General features: G+C 43.9%; 1 protein-coding gene across 1 annotated transcript; it reads right to left on the reverse strand.

Moving 5' to 3' along the window:
* Positions 1-11,357: 11,357 nt before the first annotated feature.
* On the reverse strand, positions 11,358-15,241 carry LOC126574041 (AT-rich interactive domain-containing protein 1B-like). The gene is made up of 2 exons (XM_050233973.1): positions 15,231-15,241; positions 11,358-13,837 (listed from the first exon to the last, which is right to left on the reverse strand). The coding sequence occupies exons 1-2, from the start codon at positions 15,239-15,241 to the stop codon at positions 12,787-12,789; spliced, it is 1,062 nt and encodes a 353-aa protein (XP_050089930.1). The 3' UTR covers positions 11,358-12,786.
* Between the last annotated feature and the right edge of the window lie 2,818 nt (positions 15,242-18,059).

Genomic DNA, 18,059 nt, shown 5'->3' on the forward strand with positions numbered 1-18,059 from the left:
CAGTATTCCATTCATTTTCCTTGAATACTTTAAAGAAATTTTACATTATCTTTCGATTTATGTTACATTTCTTTACATTTATTACTAAAACCATCATCGGTAACAACTAATACAAAATTTCAAATGACTAACAAATAGTATAAAACCTACCACCTCAAAAATAAAGGCAATCAACCCTAAACAATGCAATTAAGCAATTAAGAATAGATAAAAAAATTCAGAATGATTTATGATCAGAAAAAAAGCCCTTTTTCAGCACGATCTACCATCACTTATCACTAACAATCACTCACGCATTGCTAGCGATGATCCTTAATTAATTTCTCATTATTACACAACTTTGTGAACCAATGTTGTCTCATGCAATACTTATTCTTGTGAATCCTTGAAGCTTTGTCATTCCCTACTTTCAGTCAACTACATTCTAGATATACTCCGATGTGAATCAAGATTTAGTAACATTTCGTATAAACGTATGAAATTCATCGTTACATTTAAATATTTCAAACCTAGCCTCAATATGGTATTTAAGTACTTCTTTTGCCAATAGCGCGCCATTCGTACACAAAAGTAAACTTAACCATCAGGGTGGTTACTACTAAACTATAGATCATTCTAATTTAACTTCTAAATAATTCAACTAGACTTAGTAAATAAAACTGATCTGCTTCATTGTAGCACAGCACTGCACTCATGACACGACGATACTAGCAACCACTAATTCATTCATAATTATTAACCTAAATTCCACTGCGTGTAAGGTCAAGTGAGAAATGGAATAATAATTATTACAGCTTCACAGAGATCGAGCTGAAATAATTATGATTCCACTGCATTCTTATTCAAATTTCCATTGCTCATCGCTAGGACAACGCAGCCAGCACTTACCAGCACAAAATTCTACGTCTGTATGTGTGGTTGTGTATGTGCGATCCCCCCTAACACCGGTGGCGGTACCGGGATTAAGACACACACTCTCGGCCTCGACCACCAGGCACAAAGTGGCAGACAGTTGAAGGCAACAGTGAACCAAAACCAGCGGTCCGGTATTTAAGACAGCGAACCGCGTCTCCATTCCCTCATCGATTGGGGCGACGACGATTCGCTATTACGCCAATTCCGGGACGATGCGACGTAGGGGACCACCCCAACCGACCGCGCGTCGGTGCGTAAGCGATGGAAAAATTCATGAAAATTACCGATCGTTCAATTTATTGCGTCTGGCGCGCGCCCGGCGTCTTTCGGTGATTGTCTTCGGGCAAACCCCATTCCTTCAGTGATGGCGGTGGCGGCGACGACGACGACGCCTTGGAAATCACGTCCAAGCAGATGGGAACAGGGATGAGGGGACTGTTCTGCCAGGGGGGACGCATGAATATCGATCGAGATTTTGCTCGCTTCAGTTGACGTTTGATGCCGTGCGGAGGCAACTGCAAAGCTCACTAACAATCTCAAGTCCGCACACACCAAATCCTCGGACGTAGAAAGCTTCCTAAAGTCGAGTGCCACCTTTCGGATGACCGTCTGTCGGAGCACATAAGCGAGACCGCACTCCATCCAGCATCCAGAGCGCAGTAGTACATAAGGCAGCACAGGACGAAGGACACGAAGAAGCTTTTCTATCGATCGCTTCTCAGCTCGTCGACTGTGTACTGACGACGTTGGCGCACCGGCTAGGATGTTGCTGTGCCGAGGAAGGACTCTCTTCGTGTCGCTCTCGCACCTCTCGGTGCCCACCAACCGGCGGCACTCATCGTCTCACGTCGAGCGCAATGGTGTAGCCTTAAAGTAAACAACCGACGATTGGTGTAGCCCTCCAAAGTAGAAGGAACGTTCGCTGCTGCTGCTGCTACTGTTAGCGTCAGTACCGGAGCACCAGCACTGGCAGGCCAGCCGGTGTTACATACGGTGTTGGAAAATCGTTGGAAAAATCGAGGGATCCGTTAGCGACTGAGAGATGATTCTTGCTTTCTGCTGCTGCTGCTAGCCACCACCTTCTTGTTGTTACGCGGGGTGCAAATCTGGAAAATGTATTCTTTTTACTCGGGGCCGGTACCACCTCCCCCAACCCTCCTCCCCCTTGACCCTGGCGGTTAAGGGTGCGCTCATGTGTGAATGATTTCTTCGCTTCTTTCGAGGCGAGGTTTTTTCCGCCTGGTTTCAGCAGCCGGTACGAAGTGGTTCGAGAGGAGGTGTTTGCAAAGGTTTTTGCTCTCCCGGTGCTACGCCCCGGTTTGTTTCCCCCGGAAAAAGATATGGATAATTTTCCGGTGCGTTTTATTATTAACTGACCGTGCTATCCGTGCCGCCGTACTTGGGATAGGGCATAGGCTTTGGCCGTTTTGCGATTGCGGGGTCGTGATTCTCCCGTGCTCCGCTCCAACACCGCAAGGTTGTGCATAAATTTGGTACGCTGGGTGCTTGATTTGGAAGATTGTTTTGTTGTGGGGTTTTGTGGAGGCTGTTGGGAGGGGAGCTAGATTGCTTGGAAGGTTTTTGGTTTGTTTGTTTTTTTTGTGTTTTCTGCGTGCTGAGGAAAATAGATATGTCTGCCTCTTTGCAACTCCCTTTTAAACACCTTAAATAAACAACAATCATGGCGAGAATGATGATTCGCGTGGTGGTGCACTAGCGAAATGGGAGGTAAGTGTACTGGTTTGTGTGGTATGCTAGATGATTTGACTGTTGATTTGTGTGAAGAGAGAGATCTCATAAAATTTAACAATTTCTGGAATAGTTACTAACTAGTGTTTGTGTTTTTATTAAAATACTTATTAAATTAAGCATTTAGAGATTTATTAAAAGACTTACACTAAAAAGAAAAGTTCAATAAGTGATTCAAATTTGAGTATTTATTTACATTTTATTGAATTACTGCAACTGAAAAAGAGATTCAGTTTTGCTAGGCTACTTGATTTTGTCTGTTATCCTTTTATTCTGACAGCGTTGATCGGATCTAAATCAGTTTATTATGGGCGTTGTTTTCCCAAGAAGTAGAAAAATACTAAAAAAGGCAACCAAAACTGAACTGATTGAAGTTAGTTTTTACGACGTAACAACTATTTCCACAGAATTAAACCTAGACTGCCGTTTAGCTGGTGCATCTTTAATTTGAAACGAATCTACAACAAAATCAATTCTATTGTTGCTTTACCTCTTGGATTTCAATAGTCAGGTGGTACTCAATTTTCCTCTTACTATAAGTTCAAGAATCCATTATTTGATTCAGCTAAAAACACAACTTTGAAGAGGCCATTTTAAATCGGAAATCGATGGACGTCAATTAGCGAAGAGCTCTTTATTTTCTTTTGAATAGCGTTGGCTCTACTTTAGCCTCACATTCGTTTAGCTTAGTTCTTCAATGAATTCATCAAGATCACTTCTTTGACAAGCTGTTAGCGTTCCGTGTTCCAACATTTATCACACAACTTTACCAATATGCTACCATTCTAACTGCCTGCCGTTGCAACCTCGTTAGAATCCCGTTGCGGCGTTCCACTGGCACACTCCTTCAATCCGCGCCTCTCCACTCGTTACAAGGTTGATAATTGCTCCGAAAAGGATCAATATCTTGCATAATTAATTTATTGACAATCGCTTCCAACGCAGGGCACCGCTGGTTCTGTTGACAACTTGCTCTGTAGCCGCACGGTGAGCTAACAATTCATTGCCGCAGAATTTACTCATTGTACACGGCGTCACTGTGGCGCCCCCACAGGCCGGATCGCAAACACGCCGACTCTGGCAGGCATTTTCGGAAGAAAGTTAGGCGTGCGCCGGTGAAGGCGTGTGCGAGCAACCTTCTTCAAATTTTCATACAGCTCCGAGCGAGCGGCGTGTATACCTTGTAATAAACGTGATTTGCCCCTGCAATAGACAGCCCTTGGACGTAAGTATCCGTATCTATCCGTTTGCCAGCCAGAACCTTCGCGTCGCGAGACTCCACGGCACTCCTCTGCCAAAAGGGGGTGCGTGTGGTTCCGAAGATGAATTTATAATTATGCATCCGCAAGCAGAAAACTCGCACCACAACCTCCGTCCCATTCGACTTATTCTGCAACACACTCTGTCGATATAGGATCGTCTTCTGCCTTTTTGGGGCGGGGGTACTTTCCATCGCCCAAACACCACGCACCGGTATTGTGTCCCTTTAGCTTATTATTCTTTGTATGTTCGCTTTTATTTATGTTTTTTTCGCCCCTTCGCTCTTCCTCGGAACCGCGCACCATTTGGGGGCCCATCCGTTGGGGAGGTTGCTTATTCGGCGAGTTTCTGCGCGCCCCTGGGTCCCTGATTCGGATTCTGGCGGATGAGCGGTAAATTATAAATGAGATATTCTTGATGAAATTATGGAAATAATAGCGCGCACAAAGTTCCAATGGGTCGCCGTGTTTTTTCGAAGGAGGAGAAGGAGAAACGGACGAGAAAGGTAGAGGTGGTAAAGGTACATTTTACGCATACATTACGGATGCCTTTTGCAATGTATTATGCCTTCTGCGTTCGTTTGGAGGACTAAGGGGCAACTCCAACAGCTGTCTGTGTCTAGAGTGATACTCGTAGGCGATTGATGAATTGATTAATTACTTAAAATGCCTTCTGCATTGAGGATACCACAACACGAATTCATTTTGGTAAGGTTTTCGGTAATATTGTATTTGTTTTTTATTTCTCAGAACCCCATTTGCATATTAATATTCATTTTGTACTGAAACAATTTAGTTGTTAGCTGATTAAAATAGTACATCTCTCATATCGCACGACGTCATGTGCATAGTATACCTTCTGTCTATTACCACCGTCTGCCATGCTTACTCCACAGAACTGTTCAATTCAAACTACTTCACTACCGGGCAAGGGACGCCTCGCAGTAGGCCTCTCACATCACTGACATACTACCGTCCGACATACAACACTGCAACAGCAGGCCATGCCGTGTCTTGCACTTTTTTCGCGTCCAAGTATAAAATGCAAATGCGACAGCGAACGGGGCGCGACACTCCGCTCGCCGCTGTCACTTCATACCATCCTCATCCCCTCAATCCGGACGAGCGAACGCTAAACGATGGCCTACCATCGTCGTCGCCGTCGCCACTGTTCGCTGATTGTCGGTGCTGCGTTGGCTCAATTATGGATCAAGGATCCCTCCCCCCGTTGCCAGTCGTTCTGGGGTGGGTGAGGGTGCCGTAACACGATTCTGTTAATATGTCCCGCGACAGTAGGCAAAGTATCAAACGAATGCTTGGGACCGTGCGTTGGGTCTGGGGGGAACATGGATACCGTTGCAACCGTTACAGCGCATCCATCTATTGTTGTTAATTAAGTAAATAACTCCGAGCAGATTGACACAGCACCGAATCACAAGCGCAGATGCTTCCGGTGGTCATGCTGTGGCTGGCGGATGGGGTTTTTATTTTTGGCGAAGGGTGCATGTAGGAACGGTTGTTCGCACAGTGCGACCGAGTGTGAACAATCTGTGGTGTGATGCTGTGTCATCGATATCGTCGCATCAGATTTGTGGATGAATTATTTGTCTTCACTTTTTTTACGTTACTTTATAGTTTCTTCCTTTCAATTCCATTTGAGGCAATCCACCAGGAGTGAATGATGTTGATAGTAACATAATTCATATTTTACGTATTGAAGGTCTATTTTCTTACGTTGATATCTTTAGCAATTCAAGAATGAAAAGGATAATAAACCCATGGTCGAGTGCACGATCACAACAGATGATAGATTTGATGATGATCTCTTATTTCGTGATAAAAGAATTTATTATTTTGCAACAATTGCGAGCTGATTTGCCCTATTATAAATTTTGTCCTATTTTAAAAACAGATATAATATAGGAAGATCAAATAAAAATCAATAAAAACTATAATTAAACAATGACAGGTAACATTACAAGAATGTCTTTTTTTTAAAGGCCGAAATAGATGCGTTGTGACTAAAGTTTAAATAGGAAAGCAGATCAGCGATACAACAAGTAGCACAAGGTAGAGATAACAAGATCATTTTATAATAAAGGATTAATAAACTGGAGTTTAAAAAAATGAACTGATTTGTCCTTCAATAAAGTTAATAATAAAAGTAAAAAAGGCAAGTAATTTCAATAACGTGATATTCAGTTAATCTTTTGCGTTTTGTTTATATGAACGTCTTAGCACACATTTCAAATACAAATAGCACTTGGTGTTCTTATCATTTACGCTAGTTCATAAATTTCATGAACATATGATTATTGTAGTTAACATTTTAAAAATATTAAATTCGTTTAGCGCTTTTACTTTATAACAGTTTTAAAATACTTTTCTTCTCATTGAAATGATGCTCTGCATAAAAAAATAATTGGCCCATAGCAGTGAGCATGGATATATCTGCTTTATAGAATTTGAATATCAGTTTGTTTAGATCAGAGTTGAACTACAGTTTCTAGTGCCTTTAATAGTTTACATTGAACAGTACACATGCCATCCCTGAAGCAACTCAAATATGCTTTGCGAAAAGATACGTATGCTGATTGTCTACAGCGAGAAGAAATGAAATCAAATTCGATTGTTCCTGCCGCTGTTTAACTATCAAAACGTACCATCACGCTGCCAATCAATGGATCCATATCCTAGACATGGCAGCGAGACATCGACACTAAATATGATTTGAATTCCAAGTGTCTTTCCCAGATCCACACATGACCCTCACTCCCGGTCATATCCTATACCGCTTACCCCCGGCCAGGAGGGACAGGCAGCTAAATAAAACTCAAATACTACTCGACCAGCGGTGGAGAGCATAAAAGCACCGGGTAAAAAAGGGCGTCCAGCAGAACACTGGCCACCACTCTGGCTTGCTGTCGATTTGGTGCCCGGGGTTCGAAAGGTTGCGTCAAAAGTTTACGCTTTCCATTATCGTCCGGTAAACAATTGCTGGCCGACCGGGTTTGGGCAGGTTGTGTATCATCATCACCATCATCATACTCTCGAAAAATTATGCTTCGCAAAAACCGGAGACGGAACAGGAACCCCAAATCCACCAGCACCATCATCGAGCGCTATGCTTTCGGTGTATGGGGGGTGACCATCATCACCGATAATGGTTCTGGCTCATGCTGAGGGTGGTTCGCAAGAGAGGGTGTCCGTGCAGGGTGGGAATGGGTTGAAACAACGAAATTTATGAATCAATGTTTACACATTTCTCACGGAACGCACCCGTTCATTCCAAGAAGGGGGGATGGAGGGTGCATGGAGTGCCCAGTGTTTTCATAGCATGTTGTACAAACTTTCGGCATTTCCTCAAGAGTAGCAGCATCACTAGGGGCGAACAGGAGTGTGCTGGCTCCCTAAAATTGCGCGCCACGGATCTCGCTTCCTTCGGCCACGGCCGACGATGCGAATTTGGCGAATCAACATTGTTAAGTTTGTTATCGTGTGTTAGGATCGTTTTTTTTTCACTTCTTTCCTTCCTCTCGAACCCTGTTTTCCCTGTTGTTTGTTTGCACACCACTCGACTCGCGTAGGACTGCTGCACTGAGCGGCCAAAGCCACGAAAGAGTGTCGGTAATAAAGTGTTCTCTGTCCACGCGCGCAACACTGCGTCCACGATGCGTTGTTTATGACGTCTTCTTGGTCGAAGCGGTTCGAACAACTTTTCGATTCTGGAAATGGTTGGCAATTTGTTAATTCAATCAGCATTAGTTGGTTTTTGGCGGCCGAGCTCAACTACTGCAAGTAGTTTGGAGTTCGTGGACTAACCAGAAATCGCCCAGAATGAACACTCTGGACTCAGATTTTCTTTCTGTATTCGTATGACTAGAGGTCCACTAGAACAACCGCTTCCAAAAAGTGGCCAATGGTTCGATCATGAATAATTTCCCGGCTGTCGTCTAGCGCGCGCCGACATCTTAATGAAGCAACAGATTTGCAGAAATCGATCGTCAAACTGTCAAGCGCGTCAGTCGTCGCCGACCTTGATTTCCTTGTGAGAAGTGACCGATGACTAGTGACCAATTCCTGGTCTGGTCTGGTCTGCTATCCTGTCCGTCAGGCGCTAATTACGCGAACCTAAACGACCGGACGGGCCTGGACCGCCAAGTGCGTGACATATTGTCAACCATTAGTAACAACAGTCCTTCGGTCGCGCGCTCTTTCGAAGACTGAACGGCAGGGCCCTCATCCTATTCGACCACGGTATTGACCATCGCTAAGACCGATGGCGTGAAAATGGATTCCCGATCCCCGATCCCGGACCAAATTGATTTAATTGAGGAACTACTGTGCCCCCCGGTCCGTTGGCGTTGAATTCCAGGAATCTTTCGGTCCGGTTCTGTTCCCTTCCAACTTCCCTCTCTGGCCAGGATCCTGTCCAATCCTTTTTGGGGACAAAAAAAAACAATATAAAAAGCAGAGAAACGAGAAACATAAACGACCAATTCTCGGAGCCAAATTTCCCGACAGGCACGTAAACAGAACGGCAGCCACCGGCCAAATCCTTGTCTGGCCAAATAGCGACGGTGACGTCGATGGTCGTGACGACAGCGACGACGACGGAGTGGCGCTGGACAATGTAAAAAGGTAAAAATATTTGGTTATCCATCGAGAGAGACAGAAGGAGAGGGTGGTTCTGGTCCGACATCGGCTCACCGTTCGATTCGCCGGTCATTCTACGTCCGGTCCGGTCATCCGGGATATCGCGGCCAGTGGCCATCGTGAAGGAACCGAAGGAAACCTCGTCCATGACGCCACGGACGATGGAGGATCGATTGTTTATTTGCTTTTTTCGAAAGCTATTTTGCACTCATCACACACGATAGCAAAGTGGAACCACTAACCGCCAGCGCCCTCAACACCTTCCTTCCTTCCTTCCGAAAGGTATCGCAACATTGTTTCGGACTCGGCCGTCGACGTACGATGTGTGTTGGCCGGAAAAAGGTGGTTTGCTTGCCGGTTGGTCCTGGTAGCATTCCTTCGCCTCACTTCGAACACGCGGCCGTTCTGGACGTGCCCTCGAATGTCCTGTGTCCTGTGTCCTGGCCGACACGTTCTTATGAGAATAATTGAAATTTCTACCCCGTGAATCCCGTGAACTGGAGGCTGGCCCGGGCACCAATATTGCACTCCACAGCAACGTCGACCGGTTTCGGCTGTTCATTAATCCCATTCCAAGCAGTCAAGGCCCTCCGGTGCCAGGAAGATGCCCCTGATCAGGAAGCAATTATTATTACTTGCCCCTATCAATTGATTGTTTTCGGTAGCGTGTGTCCGAAGCCCGATGAAGAGTTTCGTGTTTTTTCCGGGGTTTTTTTTTTAATGTTCCTCCGAAACGAGGCGCGTTGTTTCACTTCACTCTTTGGAATACTTCATTTCAAACCATTTTCAACCAACTCTTTCGATTATTGTTTGTTTTGGCCGGGGAGCAGCACTCCTCGTTCCGCCATGGTCCGGCTCATCCAAAAGTTGTAGCTCCGCGGCTTCGAGAAGCTTTCGACAGGATCGTCCAGCGTTCTCGTCCATTATCGGAACACTGTTTGTGTTTGGTTGTTTGTTTGCACAGTCTTCCCCGCTCTGGCAGTGGAGCAGTTTCCACAGGATGGGCCCTACGTCCCGGGGGAGGATTCAGTTAATGTTGGTTGCAGATGCCGAAGATGAATACACAATGGGGATTTGGGGCGGATTGGGATGTGTTTTCATCACATACTCTGACGTCAGAGTTGAAAGTAGTAGGTTGCATAGGATGAAATTTGAAAATCTTTCTTTAATTAATGCAGATTACTTGGTATTTTTTTAATTTTGAAGATTCATTACTGGGCGGAAGATAAGCTGAAAGCTAATGCAATTCAATTTCCTCGCAAAATTGCTATGCCAGGTAATTTTGCTAAAACTCATTAATCTTTTACAGTAATAATGAAATGCATGAATGTTGTTTGGTGAGAACATGTCACTAGGAAATGGCTTTTAGATTAGGCTATTCGTTTTGTATAATCTTGTTTGTAGTTTGAGCTAGCGCAACCGAAACGAGTTGCATGACAATAATCTCATTTTAAAGGACATGTTTTTTTATATTTTTCCCTAAAAGCTGATCTTTTCAAGAGTATTGTGTAAATGTTTTGGATCAATCAAGGAAAAACTGACAAAGATACAGATTTTTGAAAATCCGCTTTTCATACAAGGCTCCATGTAGCTCGCTACTTTGAAGAGCGTTTCCCAAAACCAACGTTTTCAAAGTCGGTGCCCATCGTACCGTAAAAACTACTGAACCGATCGATTCGAAATTTTTAACACTTAATCTGTACACTTTTTGCCAGGTAGTCCCGACGAGATATCATGAAAATTGTTGATTTTTTTTAAACAAATCTTTTAAAATCGTGTTTTAGGCAAAATGAGAAAAAGCTTAACTTTTTCAACTTCAAAAATCTGCCAAAAAACGAAAAATTAGAATATCAACAAAAACTTTCCCGGACTACCTAGATAAACTTATAATCTTTCTAACGAATAACGATTTGTATATTTCAGATGATCCGTCATGTCGCTACGATGGGCACTAGAACAAGTATCTTTTCGAAGACATGACTGCCTAAATTTGATGGCATGGATTAATTTTTCAATGAATGTTCCTCAAAACAATACCAACTATTCTTCAAAAGTTGTAGATTAATATGCCATTTTTCTTGAAAATATAAAGTTGAATGGTTTCGTCAAAAAAAATCGTCAAAAACGGGCCTTTTTTGGACCGAAAATACCGAATACCCTTAATAAAAAGTTTAAACATATTGCATTATTGTTGTTGGGGCAAATAATTACTAATTGTAGCACACGCTCAAAATCTTTTGAATCCTCTTTTTCTTTTGAATAAACATGTTCAAAGTTATTTCCCTTAGAAGAAGTTTCTGATAAAGTTGTTCTAGATGATTTTCAGGACAAGACCTTTAGCATAAAATTAAGTAAAATATTGTGAAAAGCACAAGTAACTCGATTCATACCCATCCTTCTGCCTTCGACTATTCGACTACTGCAAAGAGCAAAGTTGCTAGATATAAATTTTAAACACAAAAATACAATTAGATTTTAATTCTATCATCCTTTTGACCGAATAAGCTATCAGGACGTAATATAGCGATCAACACTGATATATACACAGATAGAAATGAACTAGCCATATTACGAATTTATCGTTAAATGCTTATTGATTCAAATGCAAAAAAAACAAAGCTACACACATATTTCTACACCCAATAAAACCTTTAGTTACTAAACATGCAAAGATACAATCATCAGATACAAGATCAACCTTCAGATCATTATCATTTGTCATCATTATGTCGGGATAAAGAACAAACACCAACAGGCAGTTTTACATGAATGGATCGTTGGATGATACGATACAAATACTGGAAGAATCGTTTAACATACTTTATTACCGGTCATTGGAAGTAGTAACTTCACTTCACTGCTCCAAATATGCATTGTTCTCGGTCTCGATCCCCGGATCACCCGGATCTCAAAACGATTAACCGTCGGCCCAGAGTCTAACCCTCTCTTTCTCTCTCTCTTCGACTCCTCAGCTCCCATTCTCTGGGGTCCAATTAGGTTCATTGCTGGTATAGGTGTGAAGCTCTCCCGCTAACCACACGGTTGGTGGCCTCAAACCGCAAACTCGCCAACCTACGTGCACAATGTGTTCAAAATTTTCACCATTTCCACTCCTCCTCATGATACAAAACCCCCGGTATGCTCCCCGGAATTGAAATCCTTAGATAAGCCTCATCCGTTGCTGCCCTAGCTCGCGTCTCGCGCCGATGATACCGATGGAGTGTATATACTGCTTTCGCGTTCGTATAGTATACTAATCAGTCTAGAATAATCACCAAGGGTTTTACTTCTGTTTAGTCAAAGTCATGCTCGGTTTATATACGTTTTGATTATCATATGAGGGGGAGGAGGGGTTGTGGGAATTATCAGTAAATTTCCTAGCGCCTTCCTGGTGCTCTCTTCTCTTCGCTTTCTGTCTCTCTACACTGCTACACCTATATGCTTCACATCGAAAGGCTTGTTTCCATTTTTTAAAACTTAAGCTCCGAATTGGGGGGCACGTTTGACGCAATATGTTATGATACTAGTATAGCACAGTCCATTTAAGGGAATGTTAGATTTTTTTTTCAAAAATGTTTTACATCGAGAATGATTTAACAAAATTATCTGTCTTCTTCTTTTAGTAACAATGATTTAAATAATTGAAAAATAAAAACCGTGAGAGTATAATTTTGATGAAAAACGTGTCACGATTGTCATGAACTCAAATCAAAGGCTAGCGAATGAGCTGCTTAACGATACCGGCACACATACACACGTACACATACACGAAAGGAAGGCATTTTTCAAAAAAATGTTTGCAATCGTACCACCAGCCTCAGTTTTCAGTCAAAATTCAAAGTTACACTTCGTTACACTGCACGTTCGTTACTATGGTTACGTAGATTTCGGAAGGAATAGTACATCTTAAATTGCTTCTCGCCTGTCGAAAGAACCCTCCCTTTGGGCACCACTTCTGACAACGATCCTAGAAGCCGTGGATCCCATACAGGATGCGGGCCTACGAAGGAGTTGCCGGCTGGTTACCCTACACTACCAAATGTGACCGTTCGCCATTTTGTTGATAAAATTTCGTGTCCCAAATGTCCGACCACCATTCCACTACACATCTCAGTATCTAGTGTTATCAATTAACTGGGATATATAAAGCACACCAGCAGCTTCGCTATGAAAAGCCGCAGTACTACGGCACTCCGTATCCTTTCACTCACTCGGAAAAAGCGGGCTTCTTATCCACATTGTTGTTATCATCGTGCATCATGGTGGTCGCCGATGGCGGTACGGGCGAATAATGGGCTCCAAACTTGTGCTCCCCGTATGACCCAGAGCCCGATCCCAGAGGAGGAGGAGCAGAAGGATGAGAAGCAGCCGGAGAAGACGTACCCGTACCGAGGGGACTATCTCGTGCGTACGCACCGGTCGAATCGTTTAGGGATTGTGATGGACCACCGATACTGCGCCGCATCCAATCCGGACTACCCGGAGCAGCCCCGTAACACTCACCCGACTCACCCGCAGAATCCTTTGCCGATGGAGCCCGGTCCGAGCCAGGGTCACGTGCGCTTTGCTCCGTTTCCAACTCCAACCCAAGGGTACTGCGTATACGGCGATTGATCGCTTCGGCCGTTAGGGTATAGTTGATCGGACTTAGCAAATGATGAGGATGATGTTGCTGATGGTGGTGTTGCTGTTGATGATGATGATGGGAACTGGACTGATAAGGATCGACCAGCTGAAGAGGATTCAGGTGGCCACCATCGAGCATCGATGACAAGCTTCCTATACCCTCCGCATTCGCTCCGAACGCTCCGCGGAGACTCTTCTCGAACGAAAGATATGCGTTGTCGTAGTAGTTGGCGGCTACGGCCGCTGCCGCAGCTGCTGCTGCTGCGGCCGCCGCTGAGCTGTTGGCCGAGAACTTGGACTTCTTCCGGGAGCTAGGTCCCTCGGGTGGTCCTCCGTCGTTGCCGACCAACGATTGCTCACCGAGAAGGCCACCGGTATCCGGGTGCGTTGGAGAAGCGAAGAAATTGGGCAACTCCAACTGGCGGTGGGAACGTTTACGCGAATAACCCGAAGTCAGTTCTAGGGGTCCGGCGTGATGCGTCGAGGGCTCCGCTGAGTGCTGATGCTGAGAGTGGCGTCCATCCTCCAGCGGCGACAGCGATGGGTGACGTAGATCCAATGATTCGGCATCGGGAAGAGCGGCGGCGGCCCTAAAAGCCGACACTAGCTGACTCTCCAGAACGTCTGGTCTACTGTGTGCGCAGGTTTAGGGAGGGTGCAGAAAGGTGCAGATAAGAACGATATTAATGCCCGCTGTTACCAACAGCTCGGAGTTCAAAATGGAGTTGGATCCATAAAACAAAAGGAAAGTTGAGAACAACTACAAAACGTTAAATGATAAGAACAGCAACAGGGACAATTGCTGCAACCTGCTGTGGGGAGGGAGGAAAAGAGTTTTAAATAGAATACAGTTTCATTACAATCGACAAACCACACCCCTTACGCCGTACGGTGGACACAACGATGACGGATTTGGGTCGAACTCTTGCTCAATGGTTATATGCTCAATGGTTATTGCTCAATGGTTATACGGACACCTCAAAGTGGACAAACGCTGGACACGAATTTACCTCAATCCACGGCTCACGATAGCGGAGGACCCCTTTTCCCGGTGGGAAGAGGACCTCGCCATGGTTTGGCCGGTGGCACTCATACTCACGCATTTACGAACAATAGAATTCATCACCGAGCAGGATTTACGCCAAGCCGGAACTACAACGAGCCTATCGAGCATTCCACGCCACTTGAGGTGTTGCAGGTGGTTGCAGGTCATCATCATCGAATATTTGGGTGAAGTAGCGCCAGTCGGTTATGCTGCAGCTTACTGAGGTGCATCTTGATGGTTGATGCCTTTTTTGGGAAGGAAACGAAAAAAAACTCATCACAACAACGGGTACTACAGAAAACAATGAATCTTATCGCAGTAGGCCTCACTACCTTCGGGGGGGGGGGGAATGATAAAAAAAAAATGGAAACGGAAATTGAACACAGTCGCATGACGCTTTCAATCAGCAACAACTATGGTTTATTTTGTTCTTTTTCACAAATTCACACAAATTCCTCTTTGAACTGTTTTCATGTTTTGTGGTGGTTTCCGTTCGTCTACCATCAATTGAATTTTTTAATTTTCATGTTTAAAAAATATGATGATAACTTCTTTCCTGAATTTTCATTTCGGCTACACAAAGTTCGTATTAAGTACACATTTGTCAATTAAATGGTTTATCATTCTTTCAAATATTGAATGTTTTTTTTTTCTTTTAAATAAATTAATAAAGTAGCCGTTGGCTTCTGTACTAATAAAACAATAGTTGGTTTCTATTTTGTTGTTTCACTTTTTAAGTAAATATTTTTTATACTTCCAGAATATGGTTTTCATTAAAACATTTTCCACATTTTAAAATTGTTTTATGATAAGAGTTCTAAGGATTTTCTTATCGATGTCTATACTGTTTGTTTTTTGTGGTTCGAACGTTACTCATCAATTGTCTTCTCAATTGCACTTGAATTGCTTCTTGGCGTTCACGATTTTCCGTTCCGTTCTTCTTCACAAACATAAATTCCATCGAACTACACTCTACTTACCAGCTTAACATTGCTTCTTGTAGAATTTTCATAAATTGTTCCATTCATCGCAGAACTGTCTCAAATCAGCTCCGAAACAAGCCGAAATTGAGTTCGCTTTCCGCGCCAGTTTTTGGCGCCAGATACTGTGTGACCTGCCGAACAGTAGCGCCAACCCCTAGGACAAAACAATTCACCGGCCATGCCGGCCGGCGGTGGGACCCACACTGACCACCGAAGCTTCGTGTCTTGGTTCGCATCAAAATCCTTGGCATTTCGTGTCGCCGAGACCAACGAATCGCGTATTCCCCTCCGAAAATGTGGCGCATGCCTGATGGAACACTCACCGAAGTTCCGAAGGACACACCGGACCGGCTCATGAATGAGTTTCCCGAACACGCTTGTTGCCACAGAACGCGCTGTCTATCGGTGCAAAAACTAAAAACAAACCGCACCACGTGTTCCACGTGCTGCTTCTGCTGCTGCTCCGATGCACCACCGAACTCGAGCGACCAGAAGCGCAGTTGCAACTCCTCCTTTGCCGAACACTGGCGAGCCGGAGCATGGTCGTTCCATTCGTTGTCACATACAGCGCTGGCACCACCTTCTTGCACAAATATCTATTTCTCTATATAAAATTATGCACATTTATTGTTATTCCTCTCCGATACGCTGGCCGCTGCAATAGCGTGGTCTTCGCGAATGATTTTATGTGTGTCCGTGTGTGTCTGTGTGTTTATTTTGTACATAGATAAAGCTGTTTGGAGTGGGATGGATGCCAAGCTCGCCAATGCTCACAAGCAAAATGGAGATAAGAGCCTTCGCTATGCACACACCACAATGGCTGCGATGGCTCATCCCTGGCACGGGGAAAATAGTGCTCCCATTCCTTTTGTCGGACATTAACTATTGCCAGCGGCCATTCTGTTTCTGTAGCAAAAGCGACAACGACAGCCATTGTCCTGCGAAAGTTAATTCCCATTTTTTTACATTGGAAGTAATTGCGCATTGTAGAAACGCTTTCTGCAAACAATATTGCTTCATGTTACTGTACCATACCATGCTATTGTTAGCTACATTTTATCATAATCCTATTCGAGTCAGTGGATTCAGATGATTTTCTTTTGCGTTCAGAAAGCGTACGGCACTGATCGATGAGCTACATTGCATATCAATTTTCTACAAATCGAACCCTTTAGCCCCCGAATGAAAACAAATTTGACTGAATTCTATGAGGATGAACGCAAACTCTGCAAAAACTGAACCATGATTTACTGAAGCATTAAATCATATTTATAATCTTTTGTCGAGGTTGCAAAGGATACAAAGGGTATTGAAATGACAAAAAAAACGCCATTAATTCTTTCGGTTGAATCTCTCCAAGATCATAATTCATTGGATTTGTGGAGCAAGCTTTGAAAATCAATTACTTGGCCAATGAATTACACTGTGATGTGATGGAAGCTTGTGATAAACATGACATTTGGCTAAGGACTACTTGATCATGTCACATAATTGCAAAAGAACTAACAATACCTTATACCTTTCTGCGGCATATCTTACATTCAACACTACCTGGGACCTCTTTTGCACGATTTCTTTCCACAGTAAACCAACTTCTTGGAATTCAATTTCCAACGTTAGTTTTAGTAACACGATTTATTCACCTCTCACTCGCTGTCTGCTTCTGCCACGTTGTCCGATGACTCCAAACACCTCGACGCTGCCTCGATGAGAAACACACAAACAATAGCCGTATCGCCACAAATCACCTGCGAATGAGACAAACGCGATACTTACCAAAAACTATGGTCACCTCACCAAACTGAAGATCGCGAAGCAGAATCACCAAACTGCAAGAAGCCCAAGGGATCGGAATCGATCGTAGTAATCGCAGGGACGTGTAGACTCGCCGGGAACGCTGGATGCGACTCGCTGCGCTGCTGGTGCTGCTGCTGCTGCTGCTGAATGCTCGAAAGCCAACCGCCAACCGGAGACTGAACCCTGTCCGGACGCTGGTGGACCACCTTTTATAGTGACAACGCCGGCCAGGGGATGTTTGATGACCGATTACTCCCGTTTAAGCCAATTACTACGATCCTCTATCAATGGTCGCTTCAAGGGGGACACGGTCGCCTCGCGGATAGCGTGATCCGGGCCAGTTGCGTTTGGCCGATTTTGGCATTACGACACCACAGTGCTCGAGTCGAGATCGTTAAAAGTAATTGAAAAATACACTCCGCTCAGCGGTGCGCGTTGTCACTAGCGGGATGACCCCTTCAACGGCCGACATTGTTCGCAGTTAAATCTCGCTCCCCCGCGACGGATTGTATTAACGGGGAGGGACACTTTAAAATGGTTCAATTATCGAGTAACACATACCGGAGGCAGCGGTGATGCACCATATTGTTGTTGCGTCAATTGTGTGGAGCACTCGGGATTTTGCGGAACGATCTTCAGACATTACGGCAACGTTTGTATTGTAAATGTATTCTAATGTTATTGAGGTACATTATGGCCATCAGGAGGCTTAGAATACATTAAAAAAAAATACAATTATACAATGACTGACTGAGAATATCTCAACACATAGCAAGCGAGATGAAATAAAAAGGTGAAGCAAGCTCAATAAAACTATTTGATTTCGCAGCAAATGCAATCTCTCTACGCTACTCGAATAACCTACGCTATAATCTAACAGAAAAAGATATTTCTTCTCATTTACATTCTTGCGGAGAAGTGAAAATTATGATTATTCAAGGGTAATACTAGGACTTTGCTTAAATTTCTCCACTTCACTGAAGTCCTTTTATTGTGAAGTTAACTCAGGCACTAGGCAGAGAAAATAGT

The sequence above is a fragment of the Anopheles aquasalis genome, chromosome 3, assembly GCF_943734665.1.
Source record: "Anopheles aquasalis chromosome 3, idAnoAquaMG_Q_19, whole genome shotgun sequence".
In the NCBI taxonomy this organism is placed as follows: domain Eukaryota; kingdom Metazoa; phylum Arthropoda; class Insecta; order Diptera; family Culicidae; genus Anopheles; species Anopheles aquasalis.